Source organism: Ursus americanus, chromosome 17 (genome assembly GCF_024610735.1).
Source record: "Ursus americanus isolate L20-20 chromosome 17, mUrsAme1.1.p, whole genome shotgun sequence".
Classification (NCBI taxonomy): domain Eukaryota; kingdom Metazoa; phylum Chordata; class Mammalia; order Carnivora; family Ursidae; genus Ursus; species Ursus americanus.
This window is the reverse complement of record NC_142143.1, coordinates 36,230,912-36,255,756: the sequence shown is the minus strand read 5'-3', so window position 1 is coordinate 36,255,756 and position 24,845 is coordinate 36,230,912. Positions and strand designations below refer to the sequence as shown.

At 37.8% G+C, this 24,845-nt stretch overlaps 1 protein-coding gene across 1 annotated transcript in view; it reads left to right on the top strand.

Annotated features, from left to right (window-relative positions):
- ACSS3 (acyl-CoA synthetase short chain family member 3) overlaps window positions 1–24,845 on the top strand; it is a 149,572-nt gene that overhangs the window by 89,082 nt on the left and 35,645 nt on the right. Inside the window, exon 9 of the mRNA XM_045779883.2 lies at window positions 11,675–11,778. Coding sequence (XP_045635839.1) covers window positions 11,675–11,778 — 104 coding nt within the window. The remainder of the gene's footprint in view (window positions 1–11,674; window positions 11,779–24,845) is intronic.

Below are 24,845 nucleotides of genomic sequence, written 5' to 3'. Positions count from 1 at the left end.
CCCTTCATTTACTGCATTTCAATTTTATTTTCTCCATCTCAGCCAAAAGGATAGAAGAATAGGGTTCGGTAAGAACGTCTTAGGCCGTGTACAGTCTCCGTGGCTTAGACGGTTCCGGGGAGTTTTGAGGAACCCGTGATTGGAGTTGTTTGCACTGTCTCTTTCCTAACAAGTGCGTTCTGATTGCAGGGTGTGAGGCTGTGTGACCTGCAGGCTAAGGAAGGTCTCTTATTTGCTACATCATCCTCTTTTCCCATTTGTACATGGGTTTTAGACGTTATCCATTACTGTGAAGGCAGGAACCTTTTCTAACGGTACTAACCGATAAAGCATCCAATAGTACTGCGGGCCTATTAAATCCTCACTTTTTTTTTCAAACTAACACTGATATGGAGCATGAGATTTTAGTGTAAGAGAAATTGCAGTAATTTCCCCCGGGTAATTGTCTGTCTTTAGGCCCCTAAGTTATGCATGGTGGTGTGCACATATGTTTTTAATAGATATTTAATGATGTAGACACTGCAGACACCCTCAGTTATTCAAATCACTACTGTTAGTAAATGCAAACGTTTACTGATCACCTACTATGTGCCAGGTATAAGTGGTTTAAGTTTCTCTCAGTTATCACAGTAAGTAGAAATTATGATTCTCCTCATTTTACAAATGAGTAGCATTAGGACCAGAAAGTTTAAGAAACTCTTTAGAAAGAAACTAACTCAGGCAATCTGACAAGGGCCCACATTCTTCACACAGACATATTCTTCTAATGAGAGGTAAATTAAGAAACTAACTTGATCCAGGGATTTTTGTCACTTGTGGGATAAAAGCAGCTTTTACGTCTTATATATTTTTAGCCTATTCAAATAATACCTTCACTGAACTTCTGTAATGGATTCTCACTTGTGAACGAAGGGGATGTTAGAAGGGACCTCAAAAATCCACTATCTGATTTTAAAAGCAAGGAAACCAAGTCCAAAAACGTTAAGTTTGGGTTAGAGACAGACTAAAGAACAGTACTCAAGTCTTTTCACACAGCTGTACCTTTCATTTTATATTTATGTTCCAGACATTCCATACTTACTTAGTGAACTGACATTCCCCAGGTATTATTGCAGGCTCGTGACTGGTCTGCAGCTCTTGCTTCCTCTCTTCTCTGATAGGACATTTCAGATGATGAAATTATGTTTTTCAAATGTGTTACGTATCTCATTAAAGATTGTTTTAAAATAAATTCGGAGATTTGCCAAAAATTTTTGCTCCCAAAGCAGATTTCAGAAGATATTCTTAAATAGGGAACTAAGCAGAACTATAAATTCATTGTATCATGATGATTCGAAGTCAGAAGAGCAGATTAGAGGTCATCTACTCTCATCACCTCATTTCACAACTGAGAAGATGTTGTCCCGAAGAGGTGCAGTGACATGCCCAGGATTACAGAGCTACCCTGCAGCAGAGCTGGGACTAGGCAATACTGTACTGAAGATCATGCTGTAGTTGATTCTCGCTCTGGAGTTAGACATACTGGGTTCAAGTCTACCATTTACTGGTTGTGTGACCTCAAGAAAGTTACATAGCCTCTCTGTTCTTTTTGCTGTTTTTCTTCTTATTGCTCTCCTCCCCCTTCCCTCCCCCTCCTTCTCCTTCCAGACCGTAAGTATAGTAATAGTACGAGAATATCATGAAGCTGAAATGTATACAGTCATGTAAAATACTTGGAACAGTTCTTAACATAGACCGTCATCGCTGCTGTTACTTTTTGCTTTCTAATGTGCTGCTTTTCTTCATCACATCATGCTGATTTATTTTCCCATGATCTGCTAGCTCAGTCTTAATCAAGGCAGAAAAATTCCGTTCTGCTACTTCCATTCAAGGTATCACAGTCCCTCATACTCTGATGCAGCCCTTCTTTTCCAATTGCATAATAATGAGGGATAATACAAAAAAGAAAAAGCGGAGCACCAGAGATGAGCTCAGAAATAAAGGAAACGTATCTGCGGATTGGAAATAGAATCGATCTGCAAAATAGTAAGCGTGGCCAAAGCCAGAGCCCTGCTAGTGTACAAGCAGGCTTTGGCTGCAGACTAGAGGCTCAGTATGCCCCTGTTTTGACGGTGGAGTCAGGGCCAGCTCAGGGCTTGAACATGCAGTGGGGTGTTAACACCTCACACACGGCAGGAGATGATAATAATGGTGAGAGGGTGTTTTCTGGGACTGGGACTTACAGCAAGCTTTCATCCAGAGGTCTGAATGAGACGGAGAACAGCCCAGCAACTGGAAACTGAATTAAACTGCCCACCTGCTGTCCTATAATAGGATCTATGATATCCTGAGTATCACTGTGTGTTAATAACAGTGCTGGACCATCACTTGACATTGGATCACTGGGCGAGAGTTACATCACCATAAACCTCTTGGACAGAGAAGGTGAACATAGGAGAGGGAGCGAGAGATAAAAATAACAATAAAGAACCTCTTTTTCTTCTACTTAAGACACCGGTACAGGAGCAGGGATCAACAAACACACTAATGAAGTTGAATAAAGGATCACATTGCTATGGAAACCTGATTGACAGAGGAGGTAGCTTAACAAATAAGTGGAAGAAGGATAGACCCTTAAATAAATTGGTACTGGAACAATTGGCTATATATGTAGAAAAAATGAGTTCCCTACTATATACTCTACACAGAAATAAATTTCAGCTGGATTCAAGGCCCTAAAATTGTAAAACAAAGAATTAATATTTTCAGAAGAAAATGGATAAATATTTTAATGTATTTTTAGTAGGGAATGACCATTTAAAAACATAAATCACAAATCATTAAGGAAAATATTGATGAAATTTACTACACTAAAAGGAATAATCACCCACCAAAAGAATAAACAAACATAAATGACAAATTATTCACCCAGAGAAGATATTTGCAACATATATAACCATTAAACAATTAGTGTACGGAAGATATAAAGAACTACAAATCAATAAGAAAACACACAACCCAATAGAAATAGGGGCAAAGGATATGGACAGTCAGTTCATGGAGAAGACAGGGTAGTCTAAAATTGAAAGATCTTTAATCTCACTAATAAACAGAGAAATAACATTTTACTCACATCATACAGGCAAAAGTTAAAATATCTAACAGTGATACTTGCTTGTAGGTTATAAAGCAGCAGAATGGTATTTATACTACTATAGGGAGTGTAAAGTGGGAATGTCTAGTAATATCGATGCTCCGTGCACTCATATGCCCCATGTCCAAACCCGTATTAATATGGAGGGATGAGAACGAGAAACTCACAAATGCGAACGACAAACCATGTACTTGAAGGTTCCTAACAGGTTTGTTTCAAAACAAAACAAAATATAAGCAATTGCATGTATAGTAAAAATGTAATGGAAAATAAATTATATACTATGGTGTATTAATTCAACAGGATATTTAGAAGTGGAAATCAACCAGAACTTCAGGTATTAGCATGGATAAATGTCAAAAGAGCATAATTCTGAGTATAAAAAGCAAATGAAAACTGATTGTGTTTCTCTTACATATAGTAAGGGAAATTTGAAAAACTACAAAAACCATATTGTCTTGTTCATGTATATGCAAACAGGCAAAAAAAACCCCACAAATAAATGTGTGGGGATGAAAACCTCTGAGTAATGCTGGCTACCTCTGAGGCGGGGTGGCTAGTGGGATGGTGAAGAGAAATGAGAATTAAATAGGATTTGGAGAGAATTCAATTGTATCAATAAAATATTATTTTCTAAGTGACATAAATATGACAGAATGATAAAACTAGGAATTATGCATAAAACTGGGCAGTGTGCACATCATAAGTCCACTATATTATCATCTACTCTTGTCCAATTTGTCAGGGAAGTTAAAAAATCTTGTAATGAAAAATTCTTCCCATTTTGTTTATGTGCTCGTTTGACATGAAATCTGTGAACCACTTTGGTAAATCACGGACGTCATACTGTGAATGTGTATTCATGAGTGGGAGAGGTGGGCGAGGGTACGCACGTGCACTCGCTTTGCTACTCTCTTCATTTGATCTAACATGGCTGCCAACACCCAGACAAATGACTTTCCTACTTCAGTGACCACCACTACTAAAATTTAAAAGAATAAGAAAACCTACACGTAGAAACAAAATTTCTTCTGGAAGTTATCAATCCTTCTTTTTCAACAGCTTTCAGAGATACCCTACATCTGACTCACTGCTCCAAATATGTGGTCCTCTGAGTCTCCCAGTGACAATGACCATATGTTGGCTGTCTTCGGGTTTGTGATGGATTGCAGATGAGCAATTCAAATATTCTGCTTTCGCTATTGAATCTTTTTAAAACTTAGTTGCCAGTTATCACCATGGTAGTTGAATCAGAAACGTAACTTAAAGCCATTATTGAAGAAGTGAAGTAAAATTTTAATAATTTATACAAGATAGAAAAATATTGCATCTCTCACTTATTGTATCTTAAAGCTTACTGCTTTTTCATATTTCATTGGCCATTTGAAGGTTCTGTTTGTGAAATGTTTATCCAACCAAATCTTTGGCATATTTTAATTTTCTTTTTCTTGTTGATGTGTCGGACTTTTCATATTCTTTGATCCAAGTTCTTTATTGACTATATGTATTACAAATAATCTTCACCTTCTGATTTCAACTTCTCTTTCACTTAGTGGTAACTTTTGATAAAGACATGTGCCTTTTCATCAATATTTTTTTTCTGTGTGGTTCATGCTTTTTAAAATCCTACTTAAGACATTTTACCTGTTCGGAGGTCAAAAGTTAATCCTCCGTGTCATTTTCTAGAAGCTTTATTGTTTTACCTTTCATATAATCTACCTGGTTTGATTTTTGTGTATGCAATGAGGTAAGGGATCAAAGTTCATTTTTTTCCCCTATGTGTATCCAATTAATCAAGTTTCATTCATTGAAATGGCCATCCTTTCTCGCTGTTCTGTATACCACTTTTGTCATAAAAGTGTCCACAAATCCTTTTTTTTTCTTGTTTCAATTTTGTTTCATTGATTGGCTTAATTGCCTATATTTGTGCTGCTCTCACATTGTCTTTGTCACTATAGATTTATAACACATCTTGATATGCAGTAGTAGGAATAGCAGTACGTCCATTTCTTCTTTTCTCTTTAATCTTGGCCCATTGTATTTCCATACATGTTTTAGTATTAGCCTACCAGTTTACACACACACACACACACACACACACACACACACACACACCTAGAATTTTGAGATTACTTTGAATTTATAGATTGATGTGATAAAAACTGACATGTTAATATTGAGACTTCCAATTCATAATCATAGTGTATCTCTTAATTTATTTAGGTCTTTAATTTATCTCATTAATGATCTTTTGTTTATTGTGTGAAAGATCTATCTTATATTTATTTTAAGAAATTTTATTTATTTTTTTCTATCAAAGTATACTGAGCATACAGTGTTATATTAGTTTCAGGTGTACAATGTGGGTAATTCAACAATTCTATACGTTTCTCACGTTCATCATGATAAGTGTGCTCTTTATCTACTTCACCCAGCCCCCCCCCCAAATTATGGATTCAATTTCATTTGATTCAAACTGCTTCTTAAATTTGTGACTTGATGGCTTTCATTATTTTTAGAAACTTTAATCCATTATCCCTTCAAATATTGCTTCTATCTAATTTTCCCTTCTTAGACATTGATACTTTAATGACACGTTAGAACTTTTTACCGTATTATCTGTATCTCATAGATTCTGTGTTTTTTCTCCTTTATGCTTTTCAGTAGTGGTTTGGTTATTCTCTTTTAACTTATATTTCGGGTTTTCAGTCCTCTGTTCACTTGTATCTAAACTTTCTTTCAGTTACTAAGTTTATATTTTTGTATCTTTAAGTTCAAAGATATTTGATTCTTGTAATTTCCAGTTCTTGGCTGATGTTATACAAATATTTCATAGACCTATTCAGAGTTATTATGAAGTCTGTGTCTAATTATAAGAATATCTGATTTTCTCTGTAATTTTTTTTTTTTTTGAGGTCTCTTCTTTCCTTTGCATGTTGGCATAGAGCCTTCTATCTCAGTAGACCATTGTGTGTTACTTGACACTCTGGAGTTGTTAAGGCCCCACAGAATAATGCTTACTTTTGGCACACAATTAGCAGAAGGGAAGATCACTCAGTTAAGGATTTAGCTAACTTGGAGCTAGACTTCAGTATTGAGAAAGCTAGTTTCTTTCCAGTTTATCTCTATTGTTAGGATATACATCTTCAGGCATTCCAGCTGAAACCCTGAGGGTTTTACACCCACCCCTTTCCACTGTGGGTCTTTTGACTTCAGTTTTCCTTTCCCAAGACATTGTGATGGCAGGAATTTCTGTTGATTTTCTAAGCCTCCTAGCCACAGTTTTTGTTCTGTTTCTTGGTTTTTCAACCACTGTCTGCTTTAGCATATATACTAAAGGGGGAAAAGCAGTGAGTCTATGTCAGACAGCTCTGTACATTTTTTTCTTTGGGATCTTAATGTTTCCAGGGTTCATTACCCTTGTTCTCTGATACCTTAAAGAGATGTTTCTTTTTTACATTCTGTCTAGCTTTTCTAGTTGTGCTTGAGGGAGAGATTGGTGGACAAAATGTTAGTAGATCCTTGACAGAGTGACAAATGCATGTGTAATACTAACACTAGTGTCTTTACATTTTAAAAGTGAATTCTAGTGGGGAGCAAATGGAGGAAAATGGAATGAAGGAAGAATGGAGATAACCTCAGGGCCACTGGTGGCAAAAAGTAATGATGTTCAGTGAGCTAGGAGTTGATGAGGCATCACTGGAATAATCTATTTTTATTTAACTTCTTTGGGCACAAGTGAAGAGTAATATTCACTTGTTTGGTAGTTTATGGAGCTTGAAAGAAATACTCATTTTGATTTTCTTCTGTTCCTAATTTATTACCTGAAAATTCTTCATCAGAATTTATCTTTAGCTTTTTATCCATTTCTATGCAGCTTCCTTTTTATTTGGGACTAAAATTAATTTGACACTGTTACCGTTTTTCTGTTTCTCTTAGCTTAATGTTCAGCTTCATTTGAGTCTTGAATTCTACTCAATTTTTTATAGAATTGGGGAAAGGCTTCATTCCCATTAATCCCCTCCACTGTTTTTTTTCTTTCTCTGGATATTGTATATTATAATTTTGTTTATGTTTTTAGTATTATGTTTGGAAGTAAATTCATTTTCCCATGTGTTACTATCAGCAGAACATTATCCATATTATTTATTAGTCCATCATAACCTAGGACAGCACTATCCAATAAAACTCAGTCTGCAATATGATAGGTACTAGCCACATGCGACTATTGAACTCTTGACAAAGGGGATAATCCTACCATGACATTGATATTTTTACTTTTTTAAAATTTCAGCTAATTTAAAATTTAAATAGCCACATATGGCTAAGAGATACCATATTGTACAGAACAGATAGAAGACCTGTGTAATTAACTTAGGTAAATTTATCCCCCAGTATCCAAATTACTGCACAAGAATGGTTAATTTTAACTTTTATAAACTTTTCTTTAAAGATTTTATTTATTTACTCATTTATTTATTTAGAGATAGAGAGTGTGAGTGGGGGGAGGTACAGTGGGAGACAAAGAATCTCGAGCAGGCTCTGAGAGCTGAGCGCAGAGTCAGATGCAGGGCTTGATCCCATGACCCTGAAATCATGACCTGAGCCTCTTGCTGAAATCAAGAGTCGGTCACTTAACTGAATGAGCCACCCAGGTGCTCCTTTATAAAATGTATTTTTAAAGAAAAATTATTTAAAATTTTTTCATTATCGGGCATTTATCACTTCACATTAATAAAATAATGGCAAGGTCATTAATGAGAAATTTAACTGTTAACAGAGATGTTACTATTCTTTTTTTTTTTTTTTTGCAAGCCACGAAATGTCTTTTTTAAAAAAAAGACCATTTATGCCCTTAAGTATGAGTTTATCTTTAAATTTACCTTATAATTTATCTTTAAATTATAGATTCATACTCAAGTTTTTTCTTTCAGTAATCATCTTGGTTATAAAAATATCACATCACATAGAATGATTTGCTTACTGTGAGGAATTGGGAGTCAAATAATATTTAAGTATTTATTACAAGACAACTTTTTCTTTAGTTGTATTCTTAATTCCTAAATTCTTGTATACAGTATGTTAATGTTCATTAATGTTACACAATTGGGAGCTTGTAATTGATTAAAGTAGTAACTTTGGGGCAGTTTGAGGAATTTCAGTAAAGAAATAGATTGGTAGTTTCTAGTGTATTTAGGGAAAGGAATTATCTATACTACTTTGACATTTTTCTAAATCACCAATGATCTCACAGTTTTTCCTCCACTTTTAGTAAAGAGTAAGTGATTTTAATGGAAATGGAAGAGATTGTCTGACATGCAGAAAAACCAGATATCACTTTTATTATACATCATGGAATATCATCTCTTTCTATATTGCTTGTTAGTGCCAGCATGGAGATAGCTACCAAAATGATACAAATGTAATTAAAATCTAAGAAAAATGAGTGATAGATTTGTACTGCAAAACCATAATAATAAATACTAAGTTTTAAAATATATAACGTGGAAATTTGTCAAATTTGAAAAAAACTCAATGTTAATTAATAGCTTATCATTATAACCAATTAATTAGATTAATTGTAATTTACTTGACTGGGAAAAAAAAGCCAAGAAATCATTAAAACTTGCAAATCTGCTGGTAATATTAAGATATTTATTGTTCTTAGCCAAAAATTATTTTGTATTGTATGCTAGTATTTTTAATTGACAATATTTAACCATGTTTTCAAAAATATATATAATTGTAGATCTGCAGTTTCATATTTAAACACATGACCACCTGGACTGTCTAACATTCTTTGGAATAATCTGTCACTTGATAGATGATGGAAATGTTACCTGTGATATCTACAAAATTTCCTTGTTATTTGCCTCCAGTGTTGGAATCACCCAATCCTATTTATAAATTTTAATACAAATTATTTACATGTGTAATGTTCATAATCACAGAAGGTTTCTGACATATTAGGAATGTGTTTAAAGAAGATATAATTAAAATAAATTAACATTTTTCAGCCATAGGACTATCAATAATATGGACATATCAATAATATGATAAAATATCAATTTTATATTTAAAAGTTTGTCTTGTGGGGGCACCTGGGTGGCTCAGTTGGTTAAGCATCTGCCTTCGGCTCAGGTCTTGATCTCAGGGTCCTGGGATCGAGCCCCAGGTTAGGCTTTCTACTCAGCGGGGAGTCTGCTTCTTCCTCTGCTCCCCCCCCCCACTCATGATCTCTCTCTCTTTCTCTCTCACTCTCTTTCAAAGAAATGAATAAAATCTTTAAAAAAATTTTTTTGTCTTATTTTTACATAGCATCTAAAATCACAGATGTATTGACCTCAGTTTAAACTTTGAAATTGTATACTAAGCTTTGTGCTATTTTAACCTCGTTTTAGTAATTTAATGTATTGCTATTTGGTTCATTGTGCTGTATCAGTTTTGTCAGATGAGGTCATATTTGATATCCACATTTTAATCTTTTTTTAATTTTAATTTTTTCCAACAATTATATATTTATTTGAGAAAGAGAGAGAGAGAGAGAGCTTAAGAACAGAGGAGGGGCAGAGGTAGAGGGAAAGAGAGTCCCAGCCAGACTTCCTGCTAAGCCACAGGGCTTGATCCAACCTGAGTTCAAGACGTGAGCCGAAATCAAGAGTCAGACACTTAACTGACTGAGCCACCTAAGCGCCCCCCACATTTTAATCTGAAGCAAGTTATAAATGAATACACATTTGATTTACCTAAATTTTATCTCAAATTGCAAATATATATATATATAAATATATATGTCAAAAAAATCTGATTTAGTCTTTTCTAGCTTCTGTTTCTTACTATTCTCTTTTTGTTTTCCCATTTTCATCCTTTTTCTGTTTCCCTTAAGTGCCCTGAAAGATTTAAATATTACCCTAGCAGCCTTGCGTACTTTGAGAGATGACTCACCAAAATGATTGATCCACATTATCTAAATCATTTCTTAGCAAAGACTAGTAATGGGTTCTTTTGTGATCTGAAATTTGAAATTATGTTTCTCTGTCTTTCATTATTTTTCCTGGTATTTTCCTCCATCATGGTCATTCCTACTTTGCTTCCTGATTTCTCCTGCTTACTGCAGATTCCCCAGACAGCACTTTTAGCATGATTTTCCATTCCTTATTTTTGTACTACACCCAGTTCGTGTTATCTCTGCTCAGCCTCCTAGACTACTAATTGAGTCTGTGAAAGCCGAGTGGCTGCTCTTCAATTCTTTCACTTTTATGTTATACATTAAAAATTTCCTGAAATAGTCAGAACTTTTCTCTCCAGTCACTGTTCCATTGTCTATTTCCACACTCTAACAAAACAACGTGCTTCCTCTTTTGCTTGGAAGAATGAGTCAAGCTGAATAAGTTTTGGCAACTCCCCACCTGTGTACTTCATCTTTCAGAGCTTCTAGAAGTATTTAAGTACCAAAAAATCCCAGATATTTTTATTGGTGTTCAGGTCATGAAGATGAATACTTTTAAGGAGCTCCCAGTCCAGTGTGGGAAATGGACAAGAAACGAATAAGTATAGAATAAGATGTATGTTTATAGCAGAGGACGGAAGAGTATATTGTTGAAGCATCGGGGTGGGACTGTCTGAATCTCCATGAATTTTCATGGGATGATAAGAGAATGGTAAGAAATCTCCTGTGGCTATATTACATTGTTTAGGATGAGTAGGCAGGTTTTTATTGATTTGTTTATTACTTTGATGACAATGAATTAACTCTTCAAACATGCATTCCTTTTTTGACAGACAGGCCATGGAGACATTCAGAATGGAAGAAAACAGTCATTCTCTCAATGAACCACCAGTAGTGTCAACCCAATTCCATTTGTCTGTTTCGTCCTTTCAATTCTGTGGCATGGTGCTCCATGTCAAATATTCTTCATCTCTTAATAACCTTATATTCCTTTTGATAAGAGTCTTTTGACGTAGAAGGCCCCAGGGGTATTTACTTTTAAATAACCTATTTTTCTTATGTATGTCCTTGGAATTGGATAAATACGTGCTTGAAATCAGAGTAATCTTTACCAAAGAAACTCACCAAAACGAACAAGAACATCATATTTATGAGCTTATTTATTGCCTTAGCTGATACTCAAGACTATATTTTTGTGTATAGACTTAAGTAGAATATAGCAATCAAGCGTGGAGCTAAAATTAGCAGAGAGAATGTCGAGCAGGAAAAGGTTTAGCTTTGATCATTAGATGAATATGACAGATGTATTACAAAGATCAACTCAGTTGCTCTTCTCAAAACTGAGAGGCTGTAGCTGAGAATTCTACTTTTGAGGCACCTCTCTTCAATGCTGTGATGTGCAGTTGGTGACCTTTGGGTCAACACAAAAAATGCTTCTCTCCATTCTGTAGTATGATATTGTGATAATATAGCTCTTTTCCTTTGACAGAACTAATATGGTCAGATTCTAGAATGTTTAAAAGAATGAGGATAATGTTATTGACATATATTTTCAAGGAATAATTTGAATTTTCTCCCCCTCTTATATTTAGATTCAAAACTTTATTTGTGGCTGGAGAACGATGTGATATGGAGACCCTGGAATGGTCCAAACAGGTCTTCAGAGTACCTGTCCTAGACCACTGGTGGCAAACTGGTGAGCATTTTCCAAGCATGTTCATAAACATTGCGGAAGTGTTCAGAAACACTGCAAGGGCTGGAGGAAATTCTGAACTGTGACCAACAGGCACACACTCAGGATTTAGGGGGTTCTGGTTTCAGTAGAAATAAGCGATCCTTTGGTATTCCTTTTGTTAAAAATGTCTCAGCAAATGACATTGATGACGCCATTCTCTTGGTCTCTGGGTGTGAAGTACCGAAGACCTCTTTTGCTTTGCATGTACCCAGTAAGTCACTAAGTCTCAGGTTTTCCCTTGAAGTGTCTGTCGGATTCATAGCACCTCAGTACTCCCATTGCCTTTGAGCCGTGGCGGCTGCGTTAGTATCTGCCCTGATTTAAATCCTCCTCATCAGCGTCTCTCTTCTCTCCGCTTTCCTGCACACCCTGCACACTGGTCCCAGAGTACTTTTTTTTTATTTTATTTATTTATTTATTTATTTATTTTTTAAGATTTTATTTATTCGACAGAGATAGAGACAGCCAGCGAGAGAGGGAACAGAAGCAGGAGGAGTGGGAGAGGAAGAAGCAGGCTCATAGCGGAGGAGCCTGATGTGGGGCTCGATCCCATAACGCCGGGATCACGCCCTGAGCCGAAGGCAGCCGCTTAACCGCTGTGCCACCCAGGCGCCCCCCCAGAGTACTTTTTTTTAAAGCACTGTTTCTCTCATAAGATTTTCTGTGGTTCTCTGGCTCCCCTCTCGTGTTCCGTAATATCAAATCTTTTCTGTCTGGCATTGAAGACAGAGAAGTGTATCTTTTTCCAAAACTTTTATCATTATATACATTATTTATTTACCTATTTTGTTTATTCTCTGTTTTTCTCCCACGGACTGATCCTTGGGAAACAATTGTCATATTAAGTGGATATAACATAAAATTTGGTACAAATTTAAAAAAAAGAAACACCTCTCTGCTGCTTCTTTTGAGGCATAGTTGTGTACATACGTGAAAGTAAATCGATATCTGGAACGTGTTTTCCCCGTCACTAAGTGTAGGGATTTTGTTGGGTTTTCCATTTGACCACAAAAGTAACAGTGAGCTGTGAGCACCTTGTGGCCTTCCTCTGTACGTATTTTAGTTCACTTCCACTTGGTTCGACAAACTAGATCAACCCTCTTAGACTAATGTTTTCAGAATTTTCATCTTCTGAGTAACTGGGGCAGAGTATCACATTCGAATACAAAAATTAATCAAGTTTCCTTGCAAAAAATAAGCCTGATTTTAAAAATAATTGGAGTCTAGAAGATCAAGTGAGTGAGGAAAACTGAAGCTCAGTGTTTGGTATTTTAGAATTCTTTGATGCTGATAAATTATACTTTTTACATTATCTTTTTGTATATTGCTCTTTGGGAAAACATGTTTTCCATATCCATTGTAGCATTAAATATAAAACGAGTGATCAGAGTGGAATACAGTTTCCTTTAAATAAAAGGCAAATCAGAAAGAGTTTCTATTCTCTCTAGTTTTATTTGCCAGGGGAGAAATTTCTTATCTAAATTCAGGTTTGTAACTATTTAGGAAATAAAAAAGATAAGACAGAATTCAGAGAAAGAGCAGTGCCATATGTGGAAATACATAAAAACAAGTGAAGAATTATTGCCTCTGCAAAGAAAAGTATTGCTAGAATTGCTGCATCCCCTGTTCACTAGGAAAGTTCTAACAGTTCTTCTCTTAGGCAGGGAGAAGAAAATATCTTGTCACTTTTAAGATGGTTTTCCTTCCCTGGCAAAGCGAGGGGTTGTTTCCCACACCGTGAACTTACACAAGTGTTTGCAGAAGAGTTTTGTTTTCCGCCGTTAAAGGTCACCCTGCCACAGCCTACTGAAGGGAAACCAGCACATTAATAAATAAAATCATGCTTCTCTTCCTTTTTCTTAATATTGTTGTACATAATAGCTTGTGCAGATGTAGTTAGCACAGCCAGGCTTACAAAAAAGCTTACTGACGCCTGAGAAACAAGCATCTGAGGTCCCTGGCGAGTACTGAGTTTCCTGTGAATTTGCTATTTTTCTTTAATGTATTGTTCAGAGAAAATTAATAGCCACATTATGTCAGGGTACTGTCACTCTAATCGGGTTTGAATGGCTGCTCAGTACTGTGGAAAACAGTGGATTTCTACTAATCACAACTGATTCTTTTACCCCCTCCCATCCGATTTTATAGAATTTGATATTGTGTCCAGTTAATGCACACAAGTGCCTGCAGATGGAGAGGTGGGCAGTAGCCGGCTGGGGAAGAAATCCCTCCTGGGCGATGCAGATGTCGGCTACTAACAAAATCGAGTTAGAATTTTTATTCGGTTGTCCAGAGGAAATCATGATTTTCAAAGGTGTAGGTTGTGGTAACGGCAAAGTGATACTGAAGTTTAATATTTGCAACCGTTCACCTTTCTTAAGGTGATATCACAGTAATGTTGAATCACCAGGGGGGAAAAGGCAGGTACTTTGTGAGTTATTAATAACTCTTAGGAAAAAGAAAGGAAAGTTCCATACTTCTGGCTTGGTCATGAATTTCCTAATGTTTTACATATCAAATAGATGGGGGTGCATTTCCACAGGAGGTGTGCCAGTAAAAACCTGATGACATTTGAAGGAATGTTCAGCTTTGGCCAAAGGGATACTTTTCATTTCAAATTTCAGGTTTTCTACAAGATCTCTTTTCTTTTTATTGACTTAGAAATTGATTTTTTTAATATACTCGTACACTTTTACGAGCCTTCCATACAATGTATAATTTATGACTTTGCTCTCTGATAACATTAATATATGTACACAAATGAGCTGTTTCAAAACGGTGATGTATGAGCTGGAATTAATTAGGGATATGTTAAGTAACTAAAATGTATGAATAAAAATTGATTAATTCCTGTGACTTGAGTTATAAGAAGGCACTCTGCAGTCAATCCTTTTCATTACCATGTTGTTTTTGTTACATAAGTGAAATTTGTGTTAGCGACTGCAGATTTCTAGTGACTAACATTCTCTTTTGGCCCCTTAATATCAACACTCTTTAATAGCTGATTTATATAATATCTAAGATTCTAAATTGAGAACTAATCTGTGGAAAATTTGAGAACTGATCAACTCCTTGTAGGAGCATTTCAAGAAAGATCACTGTTCAACACGACTGAAATATTAAGCGCTGGTTTTGGGTTGTCATAGTGCAAAAGGTATGTGCTTTCATAAAGAAAATTCGTCTTGTTAAATTTAGATGGGGGAGTTGTTTCCATTCGGTTCATAAATCTGGATAAAAGACAAATTGTTGTCATTTATCCAGATGTTTTATCTTCCCAGCAACTTACCTATAAAATGACTGAAAACTCTGGATTATTGACTGAATTTTTCATTTTCTTTTGTACATGGAGAGAAACAGAGGTGCTACAATCATAATTTAAAAAGGGGGAAATTAAGGGGCGCCTGGGTGGCTCAGTTGTTAAGCATCTGCCTTCGGCTCAGGGCGTGATCCTGGCATTATGGGATCGAGCCCCACATCAGGCTCCTCTGCTGGGAGCCTGCTTCTTCCTCTCCCACTGACCCTGCTGTGTTCCCTCTCTCACTGGCTGTCTCTATCTCTGTCAAATAAATAAATAAAATCTTTTAAAAAAATAAATAATAGAAAGGGGGAAATTAAGAGAATAGGTAATTGTCCCATTAAGTTATGGTAATTCATGTGCAGGAAAAAAAAAATAAACAGCCAGAACTTCATTTTCCTCAGGTGTACAATCACCAGAAAAACACTGTACTGTTATTAATCGTTTTTAGCTTTTCCGGAAATCAGACACAAAGCACAATTTTAGAAAGAACTGTCTGTGCAGTGCATGGTGTCCTTTGCAGGAAGGTTTCTTTGTTTTTTTGTTTTTTCTGATTGCAGATAACCATAAAGGAATGGTTTTCCTTATGAGTGAATGACCAAGTACTAAAAAAAAAAAAAAAAAAAAAAAAAAAAAAGCTTCCTTAAATTTCAGAGACTAATAACTAAAACCCAAAACATAGTAGATCTTATTCTTTTTTGAGGTCTTCTACCTTTCCTCTCCTCTCCTCTCCTCTCCTCTCCTCTCCTCTCCTCTCCTCTCCTCTCCTCTCCTCTCCTCTCCTCTCCTCTCCTCTCCTTGATAATTACTACTAAGCTGTGATGCTGGTTTAGAAATGATTGTAACCAAACAGCTTGGCGTCCAACTTCTTAATGTTGTTTAGGTAGATACACTATTTCTTCACATGCCGTCAGTCGGTTAATTAAAGATGACGACTGTGAGGTTAGAATACTCGAGTTCCACAAAGGCTTTTATAAAGGACGACTTGGTAAAAGGGTGAGATGAAAGGAATCCATGATTCTTCCCATCTGTTGCCAGAATATTATCTGTGTGGTCCCCCTCAGAAGATACAGAGCTGGCATTGAAAGTGTTTCAAGTACCTTCTGCCCAAGTAGAGAGGAAGTAATAGAAGTGACCTAAGAGCTGCCAACTCAAGGAGCAACTGGGTGATTTTGTTGTTTGTCTGTTTACTTGTTTTGTTCTGATCACTTTAATGGGGGAGTAAGATTCTTCATAGAATTTCAGAAGCCCTAAGGAGGGATTTCAATGAGAAAACAGTAGTCACCTAATGGATTGAGACATTGGTGGCAACTTAAGTTATTGATCTTTCTTTATCTGCCTTGAGCCGTCTTGGCTGAGTTCTTGTGTCCTAGAGTAATCACAGTGTTTCTGTCTCTGTCTGATTGAGCTGCTGTAGTTCTAATTGCAGTTGCCAGTTCTGAAGTCACTGTATTCTAGATATAGCCTAAATCCTCCTTCTTGGAGGAGTCTGATAATTCTGGATTTTATTAAAGTGGCTCCAAATCCTCCAGCAAACTTCAGTCATGCCAGTTCTTAAATCAAAATCATTGGTCTTAAAAGTACACAGAACACTAATACCGTATTATTAAAATGTGTCAAGGCTACTTGACGTGATAATCCTGATTTCTGCACAATTTGATAGGATGTACTTTCTAAGACCAGGCAACTCGGACAACAGCTTTAACCGTAAGAATTGGTTAGGCTGACCCAACTCAGCCGTATCCTTAGGGTTATCTGGACAAGATCCATTAGCCCAGGATTTTTTTAAAGACGGCAATATTTTTTCTTTACAAAAATCAAATCCACAACATTGAATAATTAATTGCAAGTTAATAACAACTACCCTGAGCAAGGATCTCGGTGGGAAATGGTACAGGTTCAAATGTAGTACCATCTCATTTCTCCCAGCTGGGCTCATTGTGAAACACAAGGGCAACACTTGAGGATTTGATATGTAGGATATCAAAGCTTAAGCCACTTGTTTTTCTGGATCATCCTCTTCTTTTGTTACCCCTGCTTTCTCAGACATTCTACTTTTGTGCATAAGTTGGTACGCTTTTTGCCAAGAGATTCTAATCTGTCAGGCTATAGTCCTAAATTTAGTCCATAGTAGGGAATTTTCTTCATCTTCGGAATTCATCATTGGAAGCTTTGTGATTCTTATTATTTCTGCCTTTTTTATTTTTTTTTAAAGATTTTTATTTATTTATTCGACAGACATAGAGACAGCCAGTGAGAGAGGGAACACAAGCAGGGGGAGTGGGAGAGGAAGAAGCAGGCTCACAGCGGAGGAGCCTGACGTGGGGCTCGATCCCATAACGCCGGGATCACGCCCTGAGCTGAAGGCAGACACCCAACCTCTGTGCCACCCAGGCGCCCCATATTTCTGCCTTTTTTAAAAACTATTTTTCAACTATGTGCAAAATGTGTGACTTTCTTATAACTTGAATGTACTTCGCCCCCTGCAAAATCCTGTTTATTTTGCTGCAAAGTACTTTTCTAGGACTAAGGAATAAGGGGCTCTGTACGGGTGATATGACAGTGAGGAAAGCGTCTTCACGGTGACTTACCTTGAAGATTCTATCTTTAATTATTTACAAGCTATTCTCTGTAGCTTGGGTGCCAATAGTCGCTAGCAAACGCTCCGCCGGCGGCAGATCTCAGCGTGAAATACACCTGTGTACGACCAGACTGCCTTCCTGTGTTTACTTTCTGCCTCTTTGTTATTCCTGGCTTTTCGGTTTTACTTAATGTCCGAGTCCGAGCGGTGTAGCTTCATTAAAGTACAGGCCTGTATTTTCAAAGACACTGGATTGCACCAAACTCCTTTAAGTGCACACCGTGGAATTCCAAGTGCTGGGTTGAAGTGGGGGGTGAAGGCGTTGCCAGCGCTGGCAACGCCTTCGCCCCCTGAGCTGGGTCCAGGGTAGACCCTAAGCTACTTTCAAATCATAGAATGCAGAGTCTTTAGTGATATGAATGAATCACTCCTGCCTGCTGCCTGTTTGGGTTTTTCAATGCAATGGTCAAAAATAAACTCATCTCCTTTTCCTCATTCCTGGGAAGACATTTCACATTGTTCAGCATGAGAAGTTGTGATTGGGGAAAAAACAGTTTTATGGATGCAGTGGCATCGCAGCAATGTTCAGCTAGCGATGCCGACAGTATCCATCTGCTGAGAGAGAAAAGTCCTGACGTCATCTTGTTGCCTGGCAACAGTATTTTTTTTTTCTCATTTAGAGCAATCTTCATTAGTTTAAGGTAGGTAATTTTTACTGATCATTTGAGAAGCAGGGGCTTAGAGGTAAGCTACCTGAATTTGATTTGCGGAAGGAATAATCTCTTGTCAAATGTAAAGCAGGCTTGATGAGGCTTTTCTTTTTGAAAGTGAATAACTGTTTACAAATTGTTAATCCATCTGAAAATGAATCTCCCAAGTCAAATAGCAGCCACTGAATCAGACATTGTCCTCTTCACAGCCTGGTAATGTAGAAGGAACATCAAGTTGGGGTTTTTTTCAAATACGATTACATGAAGTAGTTTGGTTACATACAACTGCTTTTTAGAGTATTTATTTGTACTCATTATTGTATTAGTGATAATGTTTTCACAGAAGACTGAACACTGGGAAATTGATTAATAATATAAAGTTAGTTTTGTCTTTGAAATGTCATCTATTCTAATCCTCCTACCTTTGGCAAGAATCACATTTAATCCACTCTTGAAAGGTAAAAATCTGTTATGTTTTTGTAGATCTTTATAAGAAAAAAAGAGTTCCTAAGCCCTCCATTGAAAAACCTTACTGTCTGGAAATATCTTTTTCCTGCTGGTGCATGTAAACCCCTACACTGTGGGTCCATTGACCCCCCAAATAGTTCCCAATTTCTCTTTTGCTGTCAGTTCTGATTCCGAAAACCACAGGTGACTATTCTCCTTGGAAAAGCAATGTACGTAGTGGAAAGAGTTGTGGAATCCTAACAGGATTGCCTTCAAGTCCTGGTTCAGCCGCTGACCCGATAGCCATGGGCGAGTCCTTGATCTTCCGCTTGCACTTTATTTCGTGGGCTTGTAGAAAGCTTGAAAGGAAGTGAAATATGTACAAACAATGCAGCCGACTTCCCGGCCTATCGTTAACACTCAATAAAGATTTTCCTTTTCCTTTCCTTCCTATGAATCACCCTTCATGTATATAAAGACCATCGTTAGCCTCCTGGCCCGTAGATAATCCAGACTCAAGAAAACTTGGAACATAAGAGCTCAGTTTCTACCTGAGAAAAGGTAATCATAGAGAGTTTAATTTCTCGGAGTCAACCAGCTAGTTAAGATTAGATTTGGAACTCTCCTTGTTCTCTGCTCTCCAGAGGCCTCCCTTCCCAGGTCTTATCTCATGCCTTCATTAATTCAACGTTTCTTATCTAACTCAACTGCAGGTTATTTATGATTTTTCCCCCAGTTAGAGGCAGGAAGGGGCTGGTAAGGGAGAAGGATAAGACCACAGCTGAAATTAATGGTCTGCTTCCAGTACAAAAAGTTAGGCTGCTTTGAATTAAGTATTTTAAACGGTAATCGTACCATCTCGTGAACACAAAGATTAAATTGATTTTCTCTCACCAGTGTACATCTCACTGTTCTGCTTTCTTCTGCTACCACCGTTCAAGTTATTTATAGCGCACTGTATAGATTCAGAGGTGGAGAGAATGGTTTCTTTACAAATTGCTTTTACGCCCGTGATGATGCTGTGATTAATATGGCTCAGTGGTACCAGGCTGCCGAACTGATTGACTTCCAGGACTTCAGCTCTCGGCATGGGCCACCAACTCCTAAATCTATATTGCGTAAATGTAGTGTTTCTAGAACCACGGTGTGTACAGAATGGCAGATTTTCAGATGCAGCAGCAGCTTTTATCGACAGAGTTGGGCTCTGTGAACCTGCCATTGTGTTCCTCCTCTTAACCCTCACTCACATCTACTCTTCTTTCCATGTTGCCTTTCATGTGTGAGCAAAAACCCTGGGGTGGTCCTGGACGTCTCGCTCTTGCTCAGTCTCTGTGCCCAGACAATCGCCACGACCCTCTGACTCTGAGCATACCTCAGATTTGGTCTCGCCTTCCACTCCTGCTCACCCTCATCAGACCACCGGCTTCTACCTGCCTTCTTGCTCTGGGGTTGGGATCCCAGCTTAGTGCTCCAGTGTGCAACTGAAGAGATTTTTCTACCGTGCGATTCTGAGCAATCACTTCTGCTGAAACTCCCTGTGTCTCTCCTTGTTCCCTAATGATACCCGCATTTCTTATCATGGCGCAGAAGATATGTCATGATCTGCCTCCGCTGCTCTCTCTCGCTTTGTCTCCTGTTCTTTCTCAGCCACCCGGTTCCCCTGAGCTTTGTTATGCTGAGTAACTTGCCGTCAGTCCCTTGATGATCTAACTTCTCCACCTTTGAACATGCTATTTCTGTTTGGCATGTCTTTCTACGCTTAACACTGCCTTCTCATTAAAAGAAATGCCTTTCAGCGAATTCCGTAAGTATGTATTGAAGGACTGACCTTTGAATATCATTCCTGAGATAAGAAAATGTTGGAACCGAATTATAATGGTAACATACAGCTTTTTCTCTTCTAAAGCCTCTGATCTCCCACTCCCTGATTCATTTTAGGATTGCGTTATTCTGTGAGTCGCTGTTTATTTTTTAAGAACCCTGACCTTAATAATGGGAACTGGAGCCTAAACCCATGTAAGAAGTATGTATTTACTAGTCAGCAAACATTTCCTGAGCATAAAATGTCAGGGACTAGACTGTGTTTGGTCCTGCGGATTCAGATGATTCTCAAGCACCCAGAAAGAACCTAATTTCAACCACTGCCTAGGAGAGAGTTTTCAGATAATTATATGCACAATTTCTTTTTGAGAATTGCACTAGTTCTTTTTTGAAAGATTTTATAATGTTTTTAGTGGCAAGTGTTCCAAGCGTCTATTGCTGTGCAAAAAAAAAAAAAAAAAAAATTACTTCAAAACCTAGCAGCTTAAAACAATAACCACGTGTCATGGTTTCATGGGTGTGTGTTATGGGCAATGATCAGCAGGGGTTTTACACTCCATGTCCTGGGGTTTTGTTTGTTTGTTTCCATGTACTGTTGATCGAGACAACTCAGACAGTATTTAGTGGTGAATGGGCTGGCCTGGTGGGTTCAAGATGGCTTTAGTGTCATGCCCTGGAATGGCTGGAAGGCTGGAGTTGGTCAGGACTGTTGATGTGGATGCCTGCAAGTGGCATTTAGTGGGGAAGATTCAGAATAATGGGCCATTTTACATGGTGGCTCAGAGGTTCCAGAGATAGTGATCTAAAACTCTTCATGCCTGTGCCTGGAGACAAAGAATCGCTTCCACTCTTTTCTCTTAGTCAGAGCCATCAAAAAGTGGCCCAGATTCAAATAGAGAGGACATAGGTCAGACGAATTGCAGCCATCCTAAATCTCCACGGTGGGTAAATTTCAAAGTTGTCGATGTAGCCTTCTGAATTCTTCAACATAATTTCCCCTTTGCTCACCATTCATAAATAACTGCTGTCAATATTTTTATGTGTATCTTGCCAAGATACATATTTTTGTTCAACACATAGCATTTACAAAAAAGAATCATATTATGTGTTCTGTTTTACAGATTTTCTAAACAATATTTTGTAAGAATTATTTCCTATCAGACATTTTTCTATGATGTTTGAATAGCTTTGCATTAATTCTTAATATGGAATAATCTCTATTTTTGGACAATCTTCTAAACATTCATATGAATGTGATAAATATCCTTAATGCTTTATATTTGTGAACTCTTACAAATCTTTCCTTATATATGTACCTTAAAGTAGTACAACTGGGTTAAAGAGTATATGCATTTTTAAGGGCTTTATAATTGCCAAATTGCCTTCTAGAAATGTCGTGTTGCTCTATACACACCCCCACACTTCTGTAACAAAAAGTGATTCTCTTTGGCTTATGTGGGCACTTGTCTCCCTGGCACCACCTGACTGTGCCCTAGTCTTTCTGCTAGTCTAGTGAATTCTCATGTTCCTCATGTCCAGGAAGCCACAGAAATCTCAGTATTAAACAACTATTCTAATGCAGCCTCTGTCTGTCCACGCATTTTCTCATACGCATCTTTCTCAAAAGCCCAAATAAAATCAATCTGATCACAGAACCTGGATGTTGTACAAATATTTACATAAATTTTATTTGCATTGTTGAGATTCATTAGCTTTTTGTTCAAAAGCCCTCATTAGCTTGCAGGATCTCTCCCACCGAAAGCTTAAGGTCTTACAAGGACTTCAAAGTAGTTTTAAATGATCTGTCTCCTCACTACCTATCTGAGCTTATCTCCTGGTAATACTTTCCTCATTTATTCTGTTTCAATAACACCAGCTGCCTAACTACTCCTGAAACACTCTAGGAATAAGCTTCCCTCAGGACCTTTGCATGTGTGGTTCCTTTCTCGTAGATTATTTGCCCTTAGATGTCATGTGACATAGGTCCTCACTTGTTTCAGGTCTTTATTTAAATGTTACCTTCTCAGGGAGGTCTTTCCTGGGCACCCAATCTAAAATTGCAATTCTTCCGCATCACATCTCATACCCTGTCTGTGCTTTATAAAATTTTCTTAGTGCTCATGACTGTTTAACATGCCATATGGTTTATTTATGTTTTTTATTGTTTGTCTCTCCAACTAGAATGTGAGCTCCTTGATGGTAGGAATTGTGGTCACTTTTGTTTATTATTCTATCCCCAGTTCTAATGAGAGCACCTAACATATAGTAGCTGTTCAATAAGTGTTTGCTAATAAGAGATATGTCCCAACATTACTTCCACTTACGAATATGAGAGGCTGGGCTCACTCTCTGTCACCAGGACTGTGTCTCTGAGACAGTCTGGTGATTTCTCTTCAGCCCTCTGTGTTCTCCCTAAGAACCTCACAAGTGGTACACTTGTCTATTTCATTCTTCTTGTCTGTAAGAACTATGCAAACCAGGGCAAATGGTTTAAATTTTCTAGGTTAATCCTTAGTATTTTTCATTTGTAAAAAGAATATTCCCTTTTCTCCCTATCCCCCTATGTAGTTGGATTAAATGCAATAATATAAACAAAAAGCACTTAGCATAATACACAGCATAATTCATATTTGAAAAAAATGTATATTCATTTTCATTCCTTTTCTTCCTTTAGAGTTAGAAGTTTTAAGGAAAATTCCCTTAGATACCAGTTCACTAACGCAATAAGGTAGAGAGGCAGTAAAGTGAAGTGTCTGCATTAGCCGTTAATGCAGTATGAATATCAACGTACCAAAATAACATATTCTTCACAAGCTTCAGTTCCCTGCCATCTTCTTCCTGGGTGTCTCTTTCTAAGATTAGGTATCTTTGGAAAGATTTCTCCAAATGAAGCATCCAATTCTGTTCTTCAAAGAGAATGTTCTGGTTTGCAGCTATTTTCCTGGTCACAGTGTGACATCCGGATTTCCTGCTTCCCTAGATAACTGCTAGCCGGTTAATTATAGCCTGGACAGTGTGAAGCAGATGATTTTAGAATATCTTTGCAATGGGGCTTTGGGAGTCCTTAGAAGTTTGATTAAAGCCGGCAGTAGGCCCGAGGGCTTCCCCAACCAGAAGCCTCTTTTGCACAGGGACCAGCCTGAGAGCCAGGGTGGTTACCAGACGTCTGTGTGCGTGAACGTGTGAGCACATGGGCACACTCTGGCTGTGGAGGTGGATCAGTATGGACGTTCAGGATGGATCTCAGGATGTTCAGAGAGATAGAGAAAACCAAAGTTTCTGTAACAACCATTATGGTCGTTCTCCTCCCACTTTTGTCCTAACTATGGCTCTCTCTGTGGAGCCAAGGAACTGTCATTGCGTCTGAATGTATCTTTTCCATGTCACTACCAAAAGTTCTTTTTCCAAACCCCCAAATGAGTATCAAACTAAAGTCAGTGAGATACTCGAATGACTTATATTGCCTGCTTTTTTTTTTTTTAAAGATTTTATTTATTTATTTGACAGAGAGAGAGAGACAGCCAGCGAGAGAGGGAACACAAGCAGGGGGAGTGGGAGAGGAAGAAGCAGGCTTACAGCAGAGGAGCCTGATGTGGGGCTCGATCCCATAACGCTGGGATCACGCCCTGAGCCGAAGGCAGATGCTTAACCGCTGTGCCACCCAGGCGCCCCTATATTGTCTACTTTAAGTCCCTGAATGGATAATCCTTTCCATTGCCCTTAACATCCCGTCAAGGTCATCATGTAGACGAATGTGCTCGTGTGTCTTCCAATCATTGATTATAACCAAACAGCTGAAGGTTCAGGTTGTAACTGTAATCACTGGCCAGAGATGCGGATGAATCTCCCAGGTTCAGGTTGTAACTGTAATCACTGGCCAGAGATGCGGATGAATCTCCCAGGTTCAGGTTGTAACTGTAATCACTGGCCAGAGATGCGGATGAATCTCCCAGGTTCAGGTTGTAACTGTAATCACTGGCCAGAGATGCGGATGAATCTCCCAGGTTCAGGTTGTAACTGTAATCACTGGCCAGAGATGCGGATGAATCTCACAGGCAGCACAAACGGACAGCCCGTCACCAACTCGTTCTTGTCTTTGTTGAAGACGAGGTTTATTCTCACTTCCTCTTCCCATATCTCCTTTCTCCCGGTGTTAGAGGAAGAAGAGCAGAGT